We start from the raw sequence: 23,892 nt of genomic DNA, 5'->3' as shown, positions 1-23,892 counted from the left end.
GCAGCATCATGATGTGAAGCATGGTGGTGGCAGCATCATGATGTGAAGCATGGTGGTGGAAGCATCATGATGTGAAGCATGGTGGTGGCAGCATCATGATGTGAAGCACCGTGGTGGCAGCATCATGATGGGAAGCACGGTGGTGGCAGCATCATGATGTGAAGCATGGTGGTGGAAGCATCATGATGTGAAGCATGGTGGTGGCAGCATCATGATGTGAAGCATGGTGGTGGCAGCATCATGATGTGAAGCATGGTGGTGGCAGCATCATGATATGAAAGCATGGTGGTGGCAGCATCATGACATGAAGCATGGAGGTGGCAGCATCATGATATGAAAGCATGGTGGTGGCAGCATCATGACATGAAGCATGGAGGTGGCAGCATCATGATGTTTCCAGCAGCAGGTCCTGGAAGGCTTGTAAAGGTAGAGGATAAAATGAATGCAGTAAAGTCTAGAGAAATCCTGGAGGGTGAATTGATACAACCTGTAAAAGAATTGAGACTTGGAAGAAGATTTGATTTCCAGCAACACAACGACCCAAAACAAACAGACAAAGCAACACAGAAACGATAAAAACAATAATATGAATGTTTTTCTATGAGTAGCCAAGTCAGAGAATGGAAAAAAAAATGATTTGTACCACAGCAAACCAAGAAAATCTGTTGAAATACAACTTTTGTCACATGGATAATAATGATAATAACCTTTTAAAGCACAGAAACAAACAACATTCCAGACATATCGTACTCAGAGAGTGGCTTTAATTGTTCTTTTGTCTGAATATGAAGCTGCACCAGGTGAAGGTCAGTAATGTTTAACTTAAAGTGACAATCCACAGATTTTATGAACGCAACTGAGTTTACTACCGAGCATTTATGTATTTAGCAACGAGACAAATCAGAACAGAAACCTTCAGTTACATAATGAGATTTTTATCTGATTGGTCTCAGATTATCTGGATATGACTTGTTACATAGTCTGAAACCTGCCTGCATTCATACAATAAAATCCCAAAACAAGTTGATTTTGAACATTATGTCCAGTTCTAAGCACATTAAAGCTAGCGAAACAAGCTGCATTCTTATTTAGACATACTGAAAACACAAGTATAAGTCAGTAAAAGGTAAAAGAACTAATAGATAATCAACTGAAAATCAATCTTGTAATCAATTAATCATTTTAAGTCAATCATCTGGACACATTCAGTATGTATGAAGACTTTATAATCCATTTTTAGGAGCACAATTTGGGAAGAGGAAGACGGATGAAGACCGTCAAGAGATGTTTGCAACACGGCGAATTTATTAAATAAAGTTTTTGCGCTTCAGTGTGGCACAATAATAAAGCTGCAAAGCCAAATTGCAACAACATAAATCATTTCTGGAGTGTACTTAATCCCAGCTTTGTTCATACAGACTGATAAACACACTTTAATGGGCACTTTTAAAGTCCTTCAACCAGTAAAATAGAACTTAATGCTTTTACACAGATCAGCCTCAAGCTTTTCTGGGTCTCTAACGTCACCTGCGATAGTAATTACATCACCCTTCAGTTAAAACACGCTGAACGGGGCCTTGGCGAGGTCTTCGGGGGCCATCTTCAGGTCTCCTACAAGGCCTCGAACTCGTCGACCCTCTGCTTGGTGTTGCCCATGCGGATCTGACGGAGGGTCTTGTACTTGTCCCGACCGGCTCGGACGTTCTCGGCATGGATAATATCTAAGGTGGTCTTCTTCTCGTAGTCTCGGGCTTCTGCCAGGTCTGAGCTCAGGGCCTGTGGAGGAGGTCACGTTTAGTTGTTAGACCACGAGGATCCGCCTCTATGTTCACTCACAGTGGTACATTTAAAGATCCTATAGGGTGGGAATCCATTTTTGTTGTGTTTTGTAGTTGAAAGCCTTAGTTAGCCTCCTAGCTTTACATGCTAGTAAGAAGTGCTACTATGTTACAGCTAACCAATAGTCATCCAGCTCTGGGTGTTTATGACTGTTACAGAGAGCGTTTTCTTCCTGAAGGGGGCAGGAACAAGAGCAGGTCATCGATTTTTAAAGCAAAACACCCTGTTTAGAATTGATGCTAAGATTTTGTTCATAAAAGCTCCTCTAAAGGAGTTAAGGTTGCTCTACATTAGTTACAATTGCTCTAAAATTAGTTAAAGTTTCTCTATATGAGTTAAAGTTGCTTTATATTAATTAAAGTTGCTCTAAAGCAGTAAAAGTTGCTCTATATTAGTTAAAATTGCTCAAAAATGAGTTCAAGTTGCTCTATATTAATTAAAATTGCACCAATTGAGTTAAAGTTGCTCTATATTCATTGAAGTTGCTCTATATTAGCTAAAATTTTTCTAAATTAGCTAAAGTTGCTCTATATTAGCTAAAATTGTTCTAAATTAGCTAAAATTACTCTACATTAGTTAAAGTTGCTCTATATGAGTTAAAGTTGCTCAAAAATGAGTTCAAGTTGCTCAAAAATGAGCTCAAGTTGCTCTATATTCATTAAAATTGCTCTATATAGGTTAGATTGTTCTAAATTAGCTAAAGTTGTTGTATATTAGTTAAAATTGTTCTAAAGGAGTTAAAGTTGCTCAAAAATGATATCTGTAAAATAATGATACTTTTGCTGATTTAAATACAGTAAAAATCATGTGATTTTACTGTATAAACGCTGTCAAAGAACATGTTACCATTTATAAAAATAAGTGATTTTTTTGTTTGCATGTTATTTACTGTTTTGGCCTGGTTTTTGATGGTCAACCTGTAAATTAAGTTATTAATTAATTCTGTGATTTCACTAGCTGTTAACAGGGAAATCTGTAATCTGTACATTACAGTCATTAACAGCAAATATCAGGTCTTTTTAAAGAAAAAAATAATTAAGAAGTTGTGTAATTTTATGGTCAGACATATAAAAGCACAAATTCCAGTGTATAAAAATATAGAACGTTGACATTTTTTAGTTTAGACCTGTTTCATTCTGGTCAACATGCAAATTAGTACTTTTTTCCTGTCATTTCACCAATTATCTGTAATTTAACAAAAAAATCAGTAAAATATCAGTGAATTGTAGTTAAAAATAACTAGATTTTTGACAGTGTGGGCTGCCTCCTGGGACCCTGAACTCACCATCAGCTGCCTCTTCAGGCGCTCGTTCTTCTCGGCCTCGGTCCGCCGCTCCTCCTCCTCGCGGTGGTCGTTGAGGAACTGGGACTGCAGCTCGGTGCTGTGGACGCTGTTGTGGTCGCTGTTGTGGTCGCTGTGCTCGTGCTCGCTCTCGCTGTCCGAGGACGAGGAGGAACTGGAGCGGGAACCGGTTCTCGGTTCAGGAGCTGGAACCGAGATGGTGGTGGTGACGGAGGAGGAGGTCATCACGACGTGGAGCTCCTCCTTCGTCCTCACCAGACTCTCCTCCACCTCCACAGCCTGGAAGAAGTAGTAGTAGAAGTATTTCATGAGCATCCAGACAACAATAATGCTTCTTCATCGTGGTAAATCCCAGGTGACCCCAGCGACCTCCAGGTGAGCTCACCTTGGTGTGCCACGTCTCAGCCTCCTCCTCCTTCAGCCTCTTGGCCTCCTCCAGCAGGAGGATCTTGGCGCTGTACTCGGCCAATTCTGCAGCCTGAAGGAGGAAAACGGCAAGAAAAAGACTCAGAAACAGACACCTGTTTACCGTAACTTCACCTTCACTTCATCAGCAGGGATCGACCGATATGAGAATTTCAGAGTCAAAACCAATTCTTGTTTATCAAGATAACGGATATTTGGAACCAATAATTATTAAATCTAATGTTTTAACAACATGTGATTAACTAAATAACATAAGAAATGCAGTGCTTAAAAAGTCAAAAAGCACTAAGACATGGGTATGATAAATTACTGAAATAAAAAATAAGCTTAAAATAGAAAAGTTAAAAAGAGATGCTGGTAATGATAATGAGGTCCTAAGTATTGCAAATTAACCCTGTAAGACCCAAATAGAGAAAAAAAGAGCAAAAAAATAAAACTGAAAATTTTACACACACACACACACACACACACACACACACACACACACACACACACACACACACACACACACACACACACACACACACACACACACACACACAAAACTACAGAAATATAGAGAAAAATGAGCAAAAAAATGAGCAAATTAGCAAAAATTATATATATGTATATATATGAGTATATATATATATATATATTAGAAGAAAATAAGCTGATGTAAAGTGAAATTGTACCTGTGACAATGAAATATTGTGCATTTAGTTAAAAGATATTTTGCATCAAGATAAAACTTTATTAATCCCAAAGGAAATTCTTATCAAAACAAAATGACATAACATAAGAAATGTAGTTCCTAAAAAGTACGGTAGATATAAGTAGGAAACATAACTGAAAATAAAAATAAATAAGCTTTTAAAAGACTAGGATAAAAAAATATCATGAAAAACAAATCACATGTTGGATTTTTGACATTTTCCTGAGGAGAAATGTCCTCAGAGAGAAGTTGAAGCTGCAGTAAAAAGCAGCAGATTCACGTTTGGACTTTTTTCTCACGTGCTCCACACTCACCAGCTGCTCCTGGCTCTTCATCTGGTCCTCAGCCTGCCTGGCCAGCTCCTCCTTGGCTATAATGGCCTCCATCCTCTCAGTCTCCAGCCGGGCCGCCTCCTGCTCCACCCTCCTCCTCTCCTCCTCCAGCCTCATGGCCCGGTCCAGCTGCTCCTGGAGCTCTGCGGGACAAAAAATCTATTAGGCAGGACCCGGCGCTAACTACTCTGGTTTTTAAGACGCCACGGGGGTTTTCTGGGGCTGTTTTTCTGTCATTTGGATGATTTTTTAGAGGATTATAGGGGTAAAATAGGCAGATTTCACAAGAAAAACAGCAGAAAACATAGCAAAAAGTCAAAATGTTGCAGTGTTCCACTTTATTTAATCCATTTTACAGCCTGTGACTAATTTTTATGTCTGTCGCCACATTTTTCCAGCATAATTTCTCACTTGTTCATGTATTTATATTGCATTTATATACTTCGATCCACAGGATGAATAGCTCTCCTATTACTACTCTTGTTTTTAACACACTGTGGGGTTTTTCTTGGGCTGTTTTTGTGTCATTTTGATGGTTTTTAGAGGATTAAAGAGCAAAAATATGCAGATTTTGCGAGAAAAGGTTCCAAAAATAGCAAAAAATAATAAAGAAACACATTTTACATTCTGCGACAGATTTTTATATGTCTATTGCCATCATTTCTAGTGCATTTTCTCACTTGTTCATAGAATTATATCTCACACTTCTATCCACTAGATAAAGAGCTAACTAGCTAAATACACTGTGGGGGTTTTCTGGGGCTGTTTTTCGTTCGTTTGGCTGACTTTTAAAGGATTAGAGGTAAAATATAGAGATTTCACCAGAAAAACATGCCATAAAACAGCAAAAAGAAAACTTTTGTAGTGTTACACTTAATTTAATCCATTGTACAGCTTTTCATGTGTCTGTTGCCACAATTTCTACTGCATTTTCTCACTTATTTTGCTTATATATCCACATTTTAAAGCAAATGCAAACACACTCTCCTCAGTAACTCGCAATAAAGACATTTTAACAGTAAAAAATATTGCATATTTTTTGTCAGTTTATGTTGCCACCATTATCTGATGCATTTTCTCACTTGTTCGTGTATTTTTACCTCATTTATATGCTTCTATCCACAGAAATCCACCCCACTCACACCTAAAAGCAAAAAGCTAATGGATGCAGGTTGCTCTAACAGTCAGATCAAGTATTTTCAAGCAAGCGCAAACATATTTTCCTTCATGTGAATGACATTTTAAATGTAAAAACTGAGCAAAAACCTTCCACTTCCTCATCTATGTAATAATTTCTGTGTGTGTTAAAGCAAACCAGCAGCAGAGGGCAGTAAAACCATGTTACAACACAAAGAACTGACAGCTCCTGATTAATGCTTAAAAAGGAAGTTTAGGAATTTATAGCATCAAACAAACACATCATTTCTTTCATTCTGGTAAATCCTTATGAACCTTTTTTTTCATTTTCTGCTCCAATTTGTGGTGGAAACATCTCATTTTTGTACAGGGAAACACAAGATTCAAACACCAGGTGACTATATGGCAGATTTAGTGGCTGTTTTTGCTCATAATTCATATTTAGAGAGGAAGAAAACACCCAGTGCTGAGGGCCTCAAGTTTATATTGTCAGGGATAAATGAAATCTCTGGATTCTACACTTGTATTTTGATGAGCAGTTTTACATTCTTGGAGCTTTATACAACACCTTTTCTGTGTCTTTAACCATTTTAAATTCTTCATATATATACCTTCCATTTCAAAAAATGGTAAACGTGTAAAATAACAACAAAAAAAAAAACAGAATAAAATATCATTCATAAAAATCTGTGTTTTTGCATGCTTTTTTAAAAGTTAATATGTAAATTTGTACAATTTTCTAGATTTGATATGATCTTTACCATTTTTAAATCCCATATATATATATGTATATATATATGTATATATATATGTATGTATATATATACATATATATATGTATATATGTATATATATGTATATATATGTATATATGTATGTATATGTATATATATGTGTATATATATATATATATATATATATATATATATATATATATATACACACACACACATTTCCATTTCAAATAATGGCAAATATTTGCAAAATAATGGTATTTTTGCTGATTTACATATAGCAAAAACAGTGTATTATTACAGTCTCAATTAATTATCATTTGTAAAATATAGATTTTTTTCATGTAAAAAAATAATTCTATTATTATTCTACTATTATTATAATATTATGGTGCTTATACTGTCCATCCTGTATATTTACTATAAATATCTCATAGCATAAATAAAGTTCACACTGTTGATCAGTTTTATTTTGTTTCCTTATATCTACATATTACTGAGTTTATGGTGTTTGTACTCCACATATTTAAATTTTACCGCTGGTTTTGTACTGGTAGCTAGACGTCAAGCTGCATTTCGTCGTCTTAAAACTTGTTCTCTGTGAAAGTTGATCTAATTTTACCTCTCTCTGCTCTCTTGGTCGTCTCCTCGAACCGGTAGAGCTTCTCCATCAGCTCCGTCTTTTCCCTCTCCATCAGGTCCTTCTCCCTCTGGATGGTCTCCCTCCTCTTCATCTCACTCACCAGCTGATCCCTGCAAAAAAAAATATACAAAAAAACACATTTAAATCATTTGAAAACATTCGTCAGTTCTGCCAGTTGGCTCGTCCTACTGGTCGCCATCTTGCTTCTTCCTGCTATTCATTGATTTATGGGTTTTTTCTTTCTGCATTTTTTTTTTTTTTTTGCTTTGTAATTGTAAAAGTGCACATAATTGGAAAAACTTTAAGAATTTTTTGACATATTTTGAGTAGTTTTAACAAATTTTGAGCTATTTTAAACAAATCTTGAGTCATTTTGGACGAATTTCAAACTAATTCCTGATTACATTCAGACGGTTTAAAGTAATTTTGGACAAACTTTGAGAATTTCTTGACATATTTTAACTAGTTTTAATACATTTTGAGCTATTTTAAACAAATCTTGAGCCATTTTGGACGAATTTCTAACTAATTCCAGATCACGTTCCGACAGATTAAAGTCATTCTGGGAAAATTTTGAGCCATTTTGGAACATTTTAACTCACTTTGGAGTAGTTTTGAGTTATTTTGGACCAACTTTGGACTCATCTGGAGGCCTTGGATGCCCAGATCTTGGTTTGTTTTCTTCCCAGCTGTTGGTTCATCTGTATTTCTGCAGAGTGAATCCAACTGCTGAAGGACTACATCTGCACTTCCTGGCTATCTGGCAGCAGATGTACCCTTCCTGTCTGAGAATCTGTATCTTCAGGCGTGTTTCCTGCTTTAGGTTCCTCGTTTTCGTGTCATGAGTCTTAGGTTGTTTTGGACAAACAGAATTTTTGGATATATTTTGACTCATTTTGGACAAATTTTGAGTAATTTTAGGCAATTTCTGACTGAAAATCTGTATCTTCAGGCTTGTTTCCTGCATTCACTTCCTTGTTTTAGCCATTTTTGTCTTTTTTATATGGACACGAAGCACGGCAACAAAAAAATTGTGTCTTTTAATAAAAAGCACGACCTTCATTAGTGGATCACTGGTACCAAAATGACCCCAAAATTTCTTATTTATTTTTATGGAGCCAATCAATTTTAAGTTTTCAGTGTCTTTTTTAGGATTTGTTTAGTATTTTGGCTGTGATTGTATTAAAAGAAATTACACTTGAAGTCCTAAGAGCGATTCTTAACGCAGTGTTAATATCTGTAACGTTCTTGTGTGTGTTCTTGTGTTGATTGTTGTCCAGACCCACCTCTCCATCTTCTTCTGCAGCCTCTCCTGTGCAGCCTGAGCCTTCATCTGCTGGACCTCGATGGTGTCGGCTTTGCGGCGGCGGACGTACATGTTGCTGTTGCCCTTGCACAGCACCACTATCTGCTTGTTGACTCGGTCGGGGGAGTAAAATACGAAATTCTAGGAAAACACAAGAAAGAAAAACAACATATCAGGGATGGTTTGAAGATGTTTTATGCATTTGTTCGGCTGTTTTAAAGTCATTTTGTACAGATGAAGTTACTTTGGATGTGTCATTGGTTACTGATTACTAAAAAATAAGGTTTCCTCCATAGTTTTAATACATGAATACTCTCTTTAGGTCTCTTTAATTCAAGGACATAAGTGTAGCAGGGAAATGTTCTGCATCTTAAATAGGATTATATAAGTTTAATGCCATTTCCACCTCAACTAACTCACCAATACACATGAAACACTTACAGGAGCATTCTTGTCCAACGGCTTGAGGACGAATCTCTTGTTATCGTAAGAAACGTTCTTAATTTCATTCCAGGGAAACCCAATCTTTGGAGACAGCCTGGAAATCAGAGAAAAAAGAGGTGATTGAATATATTTGAGTTTAAAAATAAAGAAAAGATTTATAGCAACAACAACATAAAATATAATAACAGTCACAATAAAAATGATCATGATTATTATTATTAATTACCACACTACTACTACTAATACTACTACTAACACTAATGCCACTAATAATAATACACGTGTTTATTGTATACTGTATATCTTATTGAAAATTAACTTCTAAAAACAATAAAACTTTAGTTTTTATTATTAGTATTCTACATTAATTATAAATAAAATATGTAGTATACAATAAACAAATGCATTATTATTATTATTATTATTATTATTACTACTACTACTACTACTACTACATACCACACTACTAGTACTACTACTTATATTATTATTATTAATAATAATAATAATAATAATAATAATAATAATAATAATAATAATAATAATAATAATACTTTGGTTTTTATTATTATTATTATTATTATTATTATTATTATTATTATTATTATTATTATTATTATTATTATTATTATTATTAATAATAATAATAATAACAATAATAATAGTTATTATTATTATTATCAGGAAGACCAGAGAGGCAAAAATACTAAATATTTCCTAAAAAGTAATCTTTACCTCAATACATTTTTAATAAAATATTTTCTTAAATTGCCTCCAGAGGACAAAGTTTACTGAGATCAACTGAATTGAAAAGATTTAACAAATAAATCAACACAACAAATGGCAACTCCAATGAAGCAAAAAAGAACAAGTGGGGGAATAAGTAAGTGAATCAGTGAGTCAGTAAGCAAATCGATAAAAATGGGTTTTCGGAAGTGATTTAAAAGGCAAAACTGTTGGTAGTAACAGAATTATGTTAATGACCGTTAAAAAACCACAACCAGGCGGTTAAATGTTATTTAAAACTCGACCGACTGGAAGAAGGTTGACGACTGTCGGGGCGCTACATCTTTCTGTTATTAGGTTCATAAACGTCACAAATACAGTAACGTTACTGAGAAAATACAGCTTTTTAGGGAGAATAACGTCCAACATGGATATATATGAAGATTTATGATGTAAACGGAGGCTGTGATGCTGGTTTTTACACTCACTTGTTGTCCTTCTCGAAGATGTTGACTCCCTGAGAGTCGATTCCCAGCCACAGGTCGGTTCCCTTCTTGTTCTTGATCTCAAAGTAGCTGATGCCGTACATCTCCAGGTCCTGAGCGATCTTCAGGTACTCGATCATGGCCTCCTCCCTGATCACAAAACACTGGTTATTGTTTATCAGACAATATGCACAGACCCACATCTACCTGGGGAGAAAACACGAACCAAAGTACAGAACGGATCTTTACTGTCGTCATTAAATAGCAGCTAAAAACAAATGACTACAGAAATAAAATAAAATCATGAAATAAACTAAATAAAATAAAAATGAAATAAAAATATTTTATTTATTATAAAATAAAACTAAATAAAAATTAACTAAACACAATGAAGTAAAATAAAAATGAAATAACATAAAACAAAACTAAATACATTAAAATAAAACAAAACTTAATAAAACATCAACTAAATTCAACAAAATTTAACAAAATAAAATTAAAAAATTAATTAAACTAAATAATTAAGTAAAATAAACCAAAATATAACACAATAAATCAAAACAAAATAAAATAAATAAAACAAAAATAAACTAAATAAGATAAGAAATGAAGCACTAAAATAAAATAAAAATGAAATAAGATGAAATAAAATAAAATATAACAAATTAAACTTTAATTAAATTCACTTAAATAGAATAAAATGAAATAAAAATTAAATAAGTTAAAATACAACCGAATATATTAAAATAAAACTAAACTAAATAAAACATCAATTAAATTCAATGAAATTGAACAAAAATAATGGAAAAATAAAATAAAATAAACCAAAATATAACAGAATAAAACAAAATTAAACAAATTTTAATTTGTGTTATTTTCATATATTTGGTAATTTTATTTTTTTTTGTTGTTGCCAAAAACAGCTTCCGTTTTACTTCTAAAAGTCACCAAACTGACTCATTTGCACAGTAATGTAAAGTTTGAGTCAGGATTCACTCACTTCAACAGCGATCTGTGCTCCTCGTGCCAGATCTGGATTCTTTCCTCCCACTGGTCCTGGGTCAGTTTGTGTTGTTGCTGAACTCTGAGATAAAAAGACAAAAAAAAAAAAACTATTAAAAAACACACAATCTGAACAGTCTGTCTGTGAACAAACCAAGACAAGAGCATAAAGGGACGGGAATAATCCAACACAGCTTATTAACAGAATTCTTCAGGGAGATTTTCAATCCTATTATCAGTTTATCAGCATTTTTTTCTTTACTGACTGTAAATAAACAGTGTGACATTAGGATTTAACACGTGATGTAGTTCAGGTGAGTCACCTTTTGGGCAGCAGACGCTCAGACGCCAGGTAACCGTGATGATGGATGTCTCTGTCGTAGTCTCCGTACTTGGCCTGGACGGCGTATGAAGCCAGCAGGACGGCCGTCTCCGGGGGACAGTAGACGTGGTCGGACAGGATGTGATCCTTCACCTGCAGGAAGAAGAGCCTCCTGCTGATGTCCTGGATCAGCTCGTCGGCTACGTCCTCCGGGTAAAACTTCACCCTCAGCTTGAACTGCAGCGGAAGCTCCTTCTTCACGTTCTGAGTCATCACCTGAAAGACAGAATTAAATTATGGTGAAATCAAGCAGTTACAGTGAGTTAAATGACAGAAGAAATCAAGTTTCACTGTTTTTAATCAGCAACAGAAATGTGTATTTAGCTGTTTTTTTTTTCCATTTTTATATATATTTTGGAACTAAATATGACATAATATAAAAGAAAAATTTACTTTTTACTTTATTTTTGTTTGTTATATTGTTATTATTGTTCATGTATTATATTTTTAACATATATTAATTATATTTTAAATATATATTATCATTTTTCTTAATTTTTGAACTACAAATGATATAATATAAAACCAAAATCTGCTTATTACTTTATTATTATTATATTATTGTTGTTCAAGCATTATATTATTTAAACATATTCACTATATTTTCAAAATATCAATTTATTATATATTATACATTTCTCTATATATTTTTGAACTAAACATGATATAATATGAAAGCATATTCTGCTTATTATTTTATTATTGTTTATTGCATCATCATAATTTATTATCGTTCATGTATTATATTATTTAAATATATTATTTACATGTTCAATATAATAATTTATAATATATTATACATTTTTATATATATATTTTTGAACTGAACATGATATAATATAAAAGAAAAAACTGCTTCTTACATAAACAATTATTGCTTATTAGCAATAATTGTTCATGTATTATATTATTTAAATCAATTTATTGCATTTTTAAAATATTATCATATATTATGTATTTTTATATGTATATTATATTATTTTTAAAACTATTATATTTATTTTATTGATTTATTTATTATACGTTATATTATTCCTAATATATTTTTATATGTTTATTATATTTATTTATGACATGTTTACATCTGTCTTACGTTCATAACCTTAATAAATTAAAATAATCAAATATTTTTGCGTAATATATAATGTTGTACGGTTTTAACCCCAATATTTAAACTTGTTCTGGAACAGGAAAGTACTTCAGTTTAACATTTCTTGTTCTAAATGTGCTTGACTGTGCAGAAATAAGCTTCAGATTTTATTTAAATAAAGATGAACCCAGAAATAAAATATCTCCAGGTGACCTGACTGGTTTGGAAAGTCACCGCATGTTAGATTTAATTAGATTTCCTGAATTATTTGGGGTTTAAGATCAGTTAAAGGCCGAGAAAGAGCGGTGAAAACTGCATTGCCTTAAATAAAGTTGTGTAAAAATAAAAAACTAAACAAATGAAACCACAAACTGACCCTCCTCTCATAGTTGAGCCACGTAGCGAATCCTCTGTTGTCGATAAACTGCAGCCCGAAGAACCACATTTCCCTCAGGCCGATGGTTCTGGCAACCTGAGGAAGAAACAACAAACAATAAAATAATAACAATGATATTCAGCGTCTGACGGTCATTTAGACTGAGGCCTGTAGAACATCTGGAACAGCTGCTGGATAAACTGTTTATGACAGTTGGTTTGTGTCCAGTTCAAAAGTTTCAACAGTAAAACCTCACATTGTTGAGGTTGATGTCAGCTTTTAGTGTAAATACTGATTATAAAGCTGATTCTTCCTGCTTATTAGACATTTGGTTGAGTTTTTTTTAAACAGGTTTCATTAGTGTGGGAATTAAATTATCATGAAAACATGGATTTAAAATCATGAATTACACAGAAAAAAACAAGTTAATAGATCTACACTTACTTGTAATGCAGCATTTTTACATCTAAAATTACAGCTAATTTGCTAGTAAATTGTATTTTTTAACAGAATTTAACAGATTTAGCTGCAAATTGCAAACACAGAAGCTCAACCTTTTAGGATTTCCGTCTGTATAAAGTCACTTGTGATCCAGAAATTAATAATAATTCTAATAATTGGTGCTTCGTGAATCGTTTCATACCAACCTGCTCATAGAGTTGCCCCCCGGTGGTGTTTGAGTGGAAGGAAAACTCCAATTCTGCGTCCATGGAGGTGACGCGAACGTTGACCTGCAATGACAAAAAGCTCATTTTAATCCCGTGAGATTTTATAAATTCCCACGATGCATAATCTGGCGTTTTTGTTGTTGATTTTTTTTTTTTTTTTTTTGTGGTGATTGCACTGTTCAAAAAATACCGTTCAAAAGTTTGGGGTCGCCCAAACGATTTCCTGTTTTCCATGATAACTAGTTAAAGTTGCTCTATATTAGTTAAAGTTGCTCTATATTATTTAAAATTGCTCTAAAATTAGTTAAAGGCAAGGTAAGTCAATTAAAGTTGCTCTGTATCAGTTAAAGTTGCCCTAAATGAGTTGAAGTTTCTCTACATGAGTTAAGGTTGCTCTACACTACCGTTCAAAAGTTTGGGGTCGCCCAAACGATTTCCTGTTTTCCATGATAACGAGTTAAAGTTGCTCTATATTAGTTAAAGTTGCTGTATATTATTTAAAATTGCTCTAAAATTAGTTAAAGGCAAGGTAAGTCAATTAAAGTTGCTCTGTATCAGTTAAAGTTGCCCTAAATGAGTTGAAGTTTCTCTACATGAGTTAAGGTTGCTCTACACTACCGTTCAAAAGTTTGGGGTCACCCAGACAATTTCATGTTTTCCATGAAAACTCACACTTTTGTTCATGTGCTAACATAACTGCACAAGGGTTTTCTAATCATCAATTAGCCTTTCAACACCATTAGCTAACACAATGTAGCATTAGAACACAGGAGTGATGGTTGCTGGAAATGTTCCTCTGTACCTCTATGGAGATATTCCATTAAAAATCAGCTGTTTCCAGCTAGAATAGTCATTTACCACATTAACAGTGTCTAGGCTGTATTTCTGGTGAGTTTAATGTTATCTTCATTGAAAAAACCTGCTTTTCTTTCAAAAACCTGCTTTTCTTTCAAAAATAAGGACATTTCTAAGTGTAGTGTAGGTGAGCGAAAGGGACCGTCAAGTGGTTTATTCATAAACCATAATTGTTGCTGTATCTCGTTTAGACTTTGGACTCCTGAGGTGCCACAAGGTTGCAGATTAAAATATAAAATCAGTCGCTGCAGCCAAGTCTTGATGGTTAAAATCAACTTATTCTGTATTAAAGAAACAATAAAACTGGCGCTGAAATGTCACTTTTCGGCTCATAGGATGTGGAAATGTAAGGATTATCGTGAATCTGCTTCAACCAGAGTGACCTGTAGCCGTTACACAACTGTTTTATGAAGCTTAACTCAAGCACATCCCGAGTGTCATAAAGATAAAAGGAGAAACTAGAACATCCGTTTATGAAACCTTCTGCCATCACGTGTGAGATAATCAGTGATGCCCGACCTCCTCAACAGAATCAATCCCTGAGTTTCATTTCTTTACTTGATTAACGAATGAACAGTCTCATAAATAAGATTTAGCACAAGGCTAATTTCCATCTGTTGTAAAAGAAAACATACAGACATATAAAACCTATATAGTAGAACAAAAACAATGACGATAAATTAACTCTAGCTGGGTTAAACCTACCCTAAAGTGCTAATATTTCAGTAAGCCTGTATAGAGCCTGTTTTTAAAGTGTCTTATGCTGTCTCTTACAACTGGCAAAAGTAAAGTATTCCAACCTTTAACAGATAAGAGATTCTGTGCGAAGGACTTTCTAAATTTTACTTGACAATCATATCCTTGTATTAGTAATACCATTTCTCTTTTTAAAAAAAATCCCATTCATAAACTTCCATATGAAACAAGACCAAAATTCCCAAGGCTTAAGAATTTCTATTTCTTTAACCCTATGAAAAACCCAAATATAGAAAAATTATTAGCAAAAAAATTATATATATAATAGAATTAAATAAGAATAGCATAAAATAAAAAATATAATAAATAATAACAAAGAATAAAACAATAAAATATCAAGAATTATTTAAAAAAATGAAACTGAGCAAGCACAAATTCTCAGGACTTAAGAATTTTTATTTAACTCTGTAAAACCCTAATATAGAAAAAAATTTGCAAAAATAATATATATATATATATATAAATAAAAATTTTATTATTTATATATATATATATATATATATATATATATATATATATATATATATATAAAAAATAAAATAATAGAATAAAATAAAAATGATAAGACTAGAATAACAAATAATAACAAAGAATAAAATAATAAACATAAATAATAAAAAATAATTTTAAAAAAATGAATGTATTATTGCAACAGTGGGTTTTACAGGGTTATGAAACATCGCTTCTTTTTTTTTTTCACGTATTTAACCTCAAATTCTCCATTTAACCATCAAACAGAAACAATATCTAACCTGGTTCTCCTTGGAGAGTCAATATAAGCAGCTTTTCTTATCAGTTTTACCTCAACACTGATGCTAAACTTAACTCTGAGGACATTTAAAGCACAGAGGACAAGAGGTTTCTGTGTTTTTTGTTTTTTTTTCTCTTTTACTGCAGCAGGATTAAACTGTAAAATCAGCCGGATTTCACACTCCGGCCTCAGCAAAGTTAATTATCACAGTATTGTCTCTTATGCAGCAAAGTTAGGAGGGCTTTGGTTCCTGTCAGGAATGCAGCATTTGGTTAATGAGTACGAAGGATTTGTGCCTCTTGGAGAAACAGAGCAGCTCAGGCCACCAACACAACTGATTTTTACATTCATGTCGTCTTCATCCACATTTATTTCAGCTGAAATAATCCAACAAAGTTCACTTTTTAGACATTTCTGTGCGTTTTTCTTTTACTCATGTTAGTGTTCATTCTTACCATTTTGGGCATCTTGGAACCAGTTGTTGTGTCGGCTTGGGCAGAAAAAAGTGGTGGACTCCCAGCAGGACCTCCGGCTGAAAAAGAAGCGCCGCTCGGCTACTCGCTGGCAGGACTCAAGGGCAGTGCTGGCGTGATTTGAACTCAGTGGGTCGCTCGCTCTGATGTGGCAGGACTGGGCTGAAAGCTAGATTCTAAGACTCCACCCAGAGACAATCACCTGCCTCAGCACCTGCAGCGACCTTTGGTCTGCTTGCCTGGTATAAAGCACCAGACGTACTATTTATGTGTACGTTCTGGAGCAGTGAGCTGCAATAAAGAGGTCGTATTAAAAACACACGGCTGGTTTTAGTGGTAAAAATGACAAATGAAACTCTAGGGAGCTTCAAATGTACAGGTTTTATTGGTAAATGTGCAAAAATCAACATCTACAGAGCTGCAGATTTAATGTTTTCTGATATTTAAATTGTGTTTGATTGCATTTAGTGACAACATTTCAGACTAAGAACTAAACCTGTTCACGAGTTGATCGTCAGAAAATCAATCAGCAACTTACTTTCACTTTACAAAGCAACAAGAACAGGTATTTTTTTGTCACTACAAATGGAATATTTTAGGCAAAGCAAGCATTTTTCACTATTTTCTAGCATTTTAAATGGCAAATTATTTATTAATTTGTCCAAGTTGTTGTTGTTTGCTTTTCCACTGTGAACTGAAAATTTCAAATAGCATAAAAATCAAGTTAATGATAAATCAACATCCACAAAGCTGTGGATTTATTGTTTTCCGATACATAAATAGTGTTTGATTAAAAACTAAAGTTGATTAGTTCAACAGAAAATTAATCAGCAACTTATTTCTCATTCATAAAGCAACAAGAACAGGTATTTTTGTGTCCTTTCTCACTATAAATGGAATATTTTGGGTAAAACTAATGCTTCTCACTATTTTTTTTTTTTTTTTAACATTTTATTGAACAAATGATTCATCAAACTGTATTTAGTGACTAAAATTCCAAGATAATAATGTCATATATAGTAATATATCAGTCAGACAGACCAAACAAGGACTCTTACTTTAATACTTTCCCTACATTTTGCTGCTATGTATTTTTATTTCAGTGGGATTTTTCATGCAGGATGGAGTATTTTTACTTTGCTGTAATGGTATTTTAACTTAACCAAAGGATCTAAATACTTCATCTACCACTGATGAAACTAGAAGTCTGTTTATAGATAAAGTTTCTCTGTTTAGCGAGATGAGAAACTTCAAATCTGCAGCACACAAACGGAAAACTGAGGCATTTTGTGTCTACTGCTTCTTCAAATGTGTAAAAATCTGGCACCTTACATTTAATTCCCTGATATTTGTTTAAAAACTACTGATACATTAGGTATTTAAATGGTTTCCTAGCGTCTCTGCACAGTAAATCTCCCACAGCTAATAAAGAACCATGTAAACCTTCACTTCAAGTACAAAGGATCGAGTATTTTGTTGTAGTTATGTTCGTGCTTTACATGGTTTGATCACGATTCTGATCACGGAATAAGAAAACAACAGGAGCCTCGTCTACAGCGAGACTCATTTTCAAAGTTAAGTTTACAAAACAGCGGGTAAACTGGGATTAAAACTCATCTTTGATCTGAAAATAAGGCTGGTCCTCTGGTTTGAAGTCCTCGTTGGGACTTCCGTCCTCGTTAAGGATCCGTGATGCTGTGTAGCCAACGATGGGATACTTGGTTTTATACGTGTCTTCAAATATGCTGTCCAGAGACTCCAGCTGCTCCTCAGTGAGGCCCGACTGCAGGGGAAGGTGAAAAACAGAAACTTTTATAGTATTTAAGAATCTAAAGATAGAGGACGTCACATGTTAAACAGCCCACTGAGGAAAATTTGTCATTTTTGGAATAAAATTGACTTGACATTTACCTCTGCTAAGTCAAAAGAAGCACATTTTTACACTTTTAGTTCCATTTGTCAACAAAAATCAAAGGACTAAAAGGAAAAAATGCATCAGTTTTACCAGGATTTTTTTTGGTGTTTTCCGCTGGTAAGACAAACTAGAATCTCCACCTTTATGTTTGTTGTTTGTCTCCACCAACCAGTGAAGTTACAGTTTATATCCATATTCGTCCAGATTCCTAATTTATGTAGAGAAGATTTTAGAGGAATCTAACAGGTGGAAACCCAGTGTCATGCTCGTTTTCTTGAAATTTGCTGGGTTTGTTTTGTTGTACCACCTGATTTTTTGGTGAGAAGTTTTTCAATTTTAAACTATTTATTCAAAAAGGGACAATGTACATTAATTACCATTCAAATAAATGTAAATGTACCTGAATTTTCATCTGTAGTTCCTTTACTTGATGTTTTTGAGACAAAACTAACATTTAGAATTAGAACTGTGCTTTTCTAGAGTTTTGCAAACAGTGTGCGGATCACATCTTTTAAATTTTTTTTTGCTGGCAGATCCAAATGAAGATTAAAACCTCTATTATACATGATGTTAAATACATTTCCGGTGTGGAAAAATTAAGCCGACACAGAAGTGTTGCAGTTCCTCGAATGGCCACTTGAGGCTGCTTCTACAAATGAGTCAATCCCCATAGATCTTCATGTTAAAATGTCAAACTGTACAGCAGAAATAATCATGTTTCGAGCCTGGCATAAAAACTATTTTGGTCTCGAGTGTTCATTTCCAAATCCATGACTATTGTACAGGGGGTGAATTTTTGTTTTACTAACCCGTTTAAATTATATTAAAGCTTAAAGTTGTGCATGATTAAGGGTGTTGGGGCTTTGAGTGACAGCTTGGGTGGTTTCTGCAGGTTTTAGTGGCATCTTTTCTTTGCTTCATTATCAAAAAAGTCACAAAACATTGACAGGATTTTTGACTTAACGGATTTGAAACATGTAGAAACATTCCTAACTGAGGGAAAAGACTGCAGTTCCTCAAATGGCCACTTGAGGCTCGCTTCAAAAGTGAGTCAATCCTCATAGACCTCCATGTTAAAATGTCCAACTTTACAGCAGAAATAAACACGTCTGCACTCTGGAAGAAAAAATCTTTTTGGTCTCTATGGCTAATTTTCCTGTTCATGACAACTGAACAGGGCTTGAATTTTCATTTAACTCACACATTTAAATTGTATCATGGTATAAAGTCCAGCATAATTAGGGGTTTGCCTGCTTTAAGAGACATGTCTGGACCTTCACAGGACAGTTCATGGTCCAGAGATGTCTGCATTATCTGCCTAAACTCCACTTACACTCCACCTCTTTGAATTATTTTTGGATTAGCCAAGACTTAGGAGGAGTCAGGAACTGCCGAGATGACGATGGCCGGAGTCACCATCCTGAGTTTCAAAACTCCTTTATATGGAGGGTTTGCCCATCTTCATAAACAGTAATCAGTCCAAAGGTTGGAAAAAAGAAAAGAAAATCCACCCACCAGCTCTTCTAAAGCTCACAAATTAGCATGTTTAAGTTAGTTTGTTTACTTCGAACAGAAAATCCACTTTTTCATGCTTTATCTAACTCTCAAAATGCCAAAATAGTCATTGAAAGATATCTAAACCATCTGTATGAATCATTTATTTGTTTCAAATAGTAAAGCATTAAAGAAGCAAGCTGTTTTATTGCTATTTATGGCCCTCAGTGATGCAACAAGGTTTTTACTGTACTTTATCCAAGCCGCTTTTTTGCTTCTATCTTCTTCTTTGCAAAGTGTCCTAATATATAGCTAGAAAAGTGTGCAGAAATGGTGTATTCAGGGACAAAAAGTGTAGTTAATATGGTTTTGTTACTCAATAATGGAGGTGTGTTTTGTAACATGGTGTCAGATATCAGTGTCTCCACCCATGGGAGTGACAACAACGTTGCCGTCCAGGGTGGGTGAGGTCGAGAGTTAATCTTCTGGATGCTCAGACTGAACTCACGGTGTCTGACGTTAGGTCTGCAGGGTCCAGGGACATCTTGGCCACGGCTCGAGTGGAGTCCTTCCCCACCAGAGCGTTATACGGAGCATCTTTACCATAAAACTCTGCAATGGGTGAAATAAGAGGCTAATTTAAAGCAGGGCAGTGAACGCAACACGCAGTAAATGAGTGGATAAAGAAAGGTCTGGTCTGGGTTAACATTAGTTCTTGAGGGATTCGAGTCAGCTGCTTTAATGTTGCCTTGAAAATGACACTAGTTTGAAACTCTGTTTTAGAGACGGCTTTTATTTACCTTTTACTTTGTGTTTCTATGGCAGCTTTTTGTGGTCACTTTATCTCATATTGTTTCTCTTTGTAGACGTTTTGTGTCATTATGCATCTATTTCTGGTCATTTTATATCACTTTTTGTAGACATTTTGAATAATTTTAAGATTATTTATTGTCTCTTTATAGTTGTTTTGCATTGCTTTATAGTTTAATTGTGGAATTTTGTATCTGTTTGTAGAAATTTTGTGTCATTATGCATCTATTTTTCGTCATTTTATGTCTTTGTATCTCTGTAGATATTTTGTATCCTTTTGAGATTTAGTGTCTCTTTGTAGACATTTTGTGTCATTTAGTATCTTTTTTACAGTAATGTTCCATCCTTTTGCAGTCATTTTGTGGCTATTTTATGCCATTTTGTATCTCTTTTTGTAGACATTTTGTGTCATTTTGAGATTGACACATTTAATATCTCCTTGTAGTAATTTTGCAGGTATTTTGTCTCTTTATGCTCGTTTAATGCTATTTTGTATCTCTTTACAATTATTTTGTGCCTGTTTGTAGCTGTTTTGCATTGCTTTGAAACCATTCTGTATTCCTCTGTAGTCATTTAGTGTCATTTTGTATCTCTTGTTAGTCAGTTTGTATCCTTTCTTAGCCATTTTGTGTTGTTTTGCATCTTGCGTTTCTTTGCAAGTGCTGTGCATTTGTTTTGCAGTGATTTTACATCTCCTTGTAGCCATTTTGTGTCATTTTGTATTTTTTATAGTAATTTTGCATCCTTGAAGTTGCACTGCTCGAGACATTTTGCGGTCTTGTGGTCATTTTATATCTCTGCAGTCATTTTGTGCCTCTTGGTTGTGCTTTCATGTCATTTTGTGTTTCTTTGTGATTGTTCTGTGCCTCTTTCGAAGTTGTTTTGCAATGCTTCGCTGCCATTTTGTAGTCATTTTGTATACTTTATTATTTTGCAACATTGTGTCATTTTGTGACCATTTCATTACAGTTTATCTCAGTGATTATTTTATGCCTCTTTGTAGTTTTTGAAAAAATTTTTGTTTGCATTACTTTGCAACCTTTTTGGAGTCATTTTGTGGTGATTTTCTGCCATTTTGTGTTCTGTTATGATTGTTTGGTGCCTGTTTGTAGTTGTGCATTGTTCTGCAGCCATTTCACATCCCTTTGTAGGGATTTTATGGCATTTTTATTGTCTTTGCAGCATTTTTTCCATTTTGTGTCTCTTTGTAGTCATTTGGCATCCTTTTGAAGCCACTTTGTGTCATTTTCACGTATTTACAGTGATTCTGAAGTAATGTTTTATCCCTGTGTACTTGTTTTGCATCTCTTAGCAGTCCTTTTGTGTCTCTTTGCCCTTTTCTTGCTAATTAAGAACTTAAATATTGTTAACTGAATCAGTACAAATTCTGTGACGGTGTAAAAACTACACTTTTGAGGCAGCAGGTGGAGACTCCACCTCTGTACATCTGCATAAATGTAGGGGACTGCAGGGTTTTCTTAATTTGACTTCATTTTTCTCTTGACAGTGATTTCTTTTCTTTACCTTTTCCTGTGGTGACATCAAACACAACTCCTTTAATTGCCAGATAAATAGGCTGGTCCTCCTGAAACGGAGGGAAGACATGGTGGAAACTCCAGATAAATGTGAGTCGTAAAGGCTGCAGGCTGCTCACACCAACATGAGAGGTAAACTTTACCTGACTGCCGTCGTATCTCTTCAGCTCCTCCTCGGTAAATAACCTCACAGGTTTAGTCGCAGGTTTGTATTTTAATTTCACTTCTTCTGCTAAAGTCGCACAAAGGGCCAGAAACAGGACACAAACTGCGCTAATTGCCATTGCAGATTCGCTGTTTGGAAGAAGTTGATGCGGAAACTCTTTCATCCACTTCCCTTTCTGCTGCTGCCGATGCGTTTAAGATCGTCTGAATTTACACTTTCAACCCTGTGTTGGCAGCTTTTACTTTAGATTTGGAAAAGTAATTCTCCTATTTCTGATGTAGCATTAAAGAGAATTCAGATCAAACAATGATGGTCAAACAGTTGTCATGTACATAATCCAATTTTCCCACATTTAAACAAAACATGCCCTGTTGCATTTGAAGGTAAAAATACTAATTAATTAAATATATATCCATCTGCAGAACACTGTGAAATTCAGTCAGCAATGGTGCCAGAAAATATGTTAAATAATGGTGATATTGTGTAATGTTCAACAACTTTTTTCAAAAAAGAAAATAATGACAAATATGTGTAAAACAATTTGCTTAAAATTTGGACATAGTAAAATGTCAAAGAAAAGAGTGGGTTTTATTGCTATTTATGACCCTTGACGATGCAAGATGGTTCAAAATATCCTTTTTCAAAATATCTGCAATTATCTGTAAAATAAAATAAAATAAAATAAAATAAAAATATATAAAATAAACAAATAAATATAAAAAATAAATATATAATAATAATAAACAAATATTAAAACAAAATAAAGCAAAATAAAATCAATCTTCAATCAATAAAATATCTGTAAAATAAAGCAGCTATAAATCCAGCAAAAACTATGTTTTAATTATAGAGCACAGTTAAAATCTTTTAACGATTTGTAACATTTTTCAAAAACATTAACTTTTTTCACTTCTCAAACAATTGCAAATATCTGCAAAAATAATAATGTTTTTGCTGATTTTATTACAGTAGAAATAGCATAGTTTGTTTTAGTCAAATAATGTAAAAAAATGAATTATCCTTTTTAAAAAAAAAAAATCGTACCATTAGTTACAGCTTTTGCCTGTTCCTTTTTGCTTTGTATTGCTTGTTTTGTTTTAAATGGTTACAAAATAGGGGCAAAAATAAAACTTTTCACCATTTTTTAGTCTTCATTAGAAGAATTTTTCTTGAAGATAATGTCAAACACCGCTAAAATAATGCGATTTTTAACTGATTTGAATACAGAAAAGACTTTTACATTCAAACATTGTACAAGAATTAATTACCATTTATAAAAAATATATATATATACTGATTTTGGATGTAGACAATATTTACTACTTTTTAAAATGTGAACATGCAAAGTTTTTCAATAGATCCACTACTTCTTATCTTTAATTTAGCAAAACATGGAAATTTTGTTTTTAAAAAACTGTAAATTTTTTTTTTTTTAAGATTCTACAACATAGAATAAGTACAAGAACCTTTTCAAAGTGAACTCAGCCTGTGAATCTTCTTACGAGCACCTGAACGCAGCATTATGTCTCAGTCGAAGGGAAGGAAACGAG

The 23,892-nt window shown here is 33.8% G+C and overlaps 2 protein-coding genes across 2 annotated transcripts; both read right to left on the bottom strand.

Annotated features, from left to right (window-relative positions):
- Window positions 1–742: 742 nt before the first annotated feature.
- ezra (ezrin a) lies at window positions 743–16,593 on the bottom strand. Its single transcript, XM_023285692.3, has 13 exons — window positions 16,405–16,593; window positions 13,567–13,650; window positions 12,920–13,015; window positions 11,395–11,669; window positions 11,070–11,153; window positions 10,073–10,219; window positions 8,856–8,952; window positions 8,395–8,555; window positions 7,088–7,218; window positions 4,577–4,737; window positions 3,528–3,620; window positions 3,125–3,421; window positions 743–1,776 (listed from the first exon to the last, which is right to left on the bottom strand). The coding sequence occupies exons 1-13, from the start codon at window positions 16,414–16,416 to the stop codon at window positions 1,612–1,614; spliced, it is 1,803 nt and encodes a 600-aa protein (XP_023141460.1). The 5' UTR covers window positions 16,417–16,593; the 3' UTR covers window positions 743–1,611.
- Window positions 16,594–16,784: 191 nt separating this feature from the next.
- Window positions 16,785–22,518, bottom strand: nenf (neudesin neurotrophic factor). The gene is made up of 4 exons (XM_023285693.3): window positions 22,320–22,518; window positions 22,166–22,226; window positions 20,340–20,443; window positions 16,785–18,205 (listed from the first exon to the last, which is right to left on the bottom strand). The coding sequence occupies exons 1-4, from the start codon at window positions 22,503–22,505 to the stop codon at window positions 18,029–18,031; spliced, it is 528 nt and encodes a 175-aa protein (XP_023141461.2). The 5' UTR covers window positions 22,506–22,518; the 3' UTR covers window positions 16,785–18,028.
- Between the last annotated feature and the right edge of the window lie 1,374 nt (window positions 22,519–23,892).

The sequence above is a fragment of the Amphiprion ocellaris genome, chromosome 20, assembly GCF_022539595.1.
Source record: "Amphiprion ocellaris isolate individual 3 ecotype Okinawa chromosome 20, ASM2253959v1, whole genome shotgun sequence".
Taxonomy (NCBI): Eukaryota; Metazoa; Chordata; class Actinopteri; family Pomacentridae; genus Amphiprion; species Amphiprion ocellaris.
This window is presented reverse-complemented; position numbering and strand designations above follow the sequence as displayed.

What these genes read in the sequence shown, in the direction of transcription:
- ezra (XM_023285692.3), bottom strand. An exon ending in GAGCGTCTGCTGCCCAAAAG is followed by an intron (nt 11,154 to 11,394) that starts GTGACTCACCTG and finishes TTTTTATCTCAG; the next exon opens with AGTTCAGCAACAACACAAAC. An exon ending in GCCTGAAGAGGCAGCTGATG is followed by an intron (nt 1,777 to 3,124) that starts GTGAGTTCAGGG and finishes CCTCCTCCACAG; the next exon opens with GCCCTGAGCTCAGACCTGGC.
- nenf (XM_023285693.3), bottom strand. Translation starts at nt 22,505, where the DNA reads ATGAAAGAGTTTCCGCATCAACTTCTTCCAAACAGCGAATCTGCAATG. An exon ending in TGATGTCACCACAGGAAAAG is followed by an intron (nt 20,444 to 22,165) that starts GTAAAGAAAAGA and finishes CACCCATTGCAG; the next exon opens with AGTTTTATGGTAAAGATGCT. An exon ending in CAGACCTAACGTCAGACACC is followed by an intron (nt 18,206 to 20,339) that starts GTGAGTTCAGTC and finishes CTTCCCCTGCAG; the next exon opens with TCGGGCCTCACTGAGGAGCA.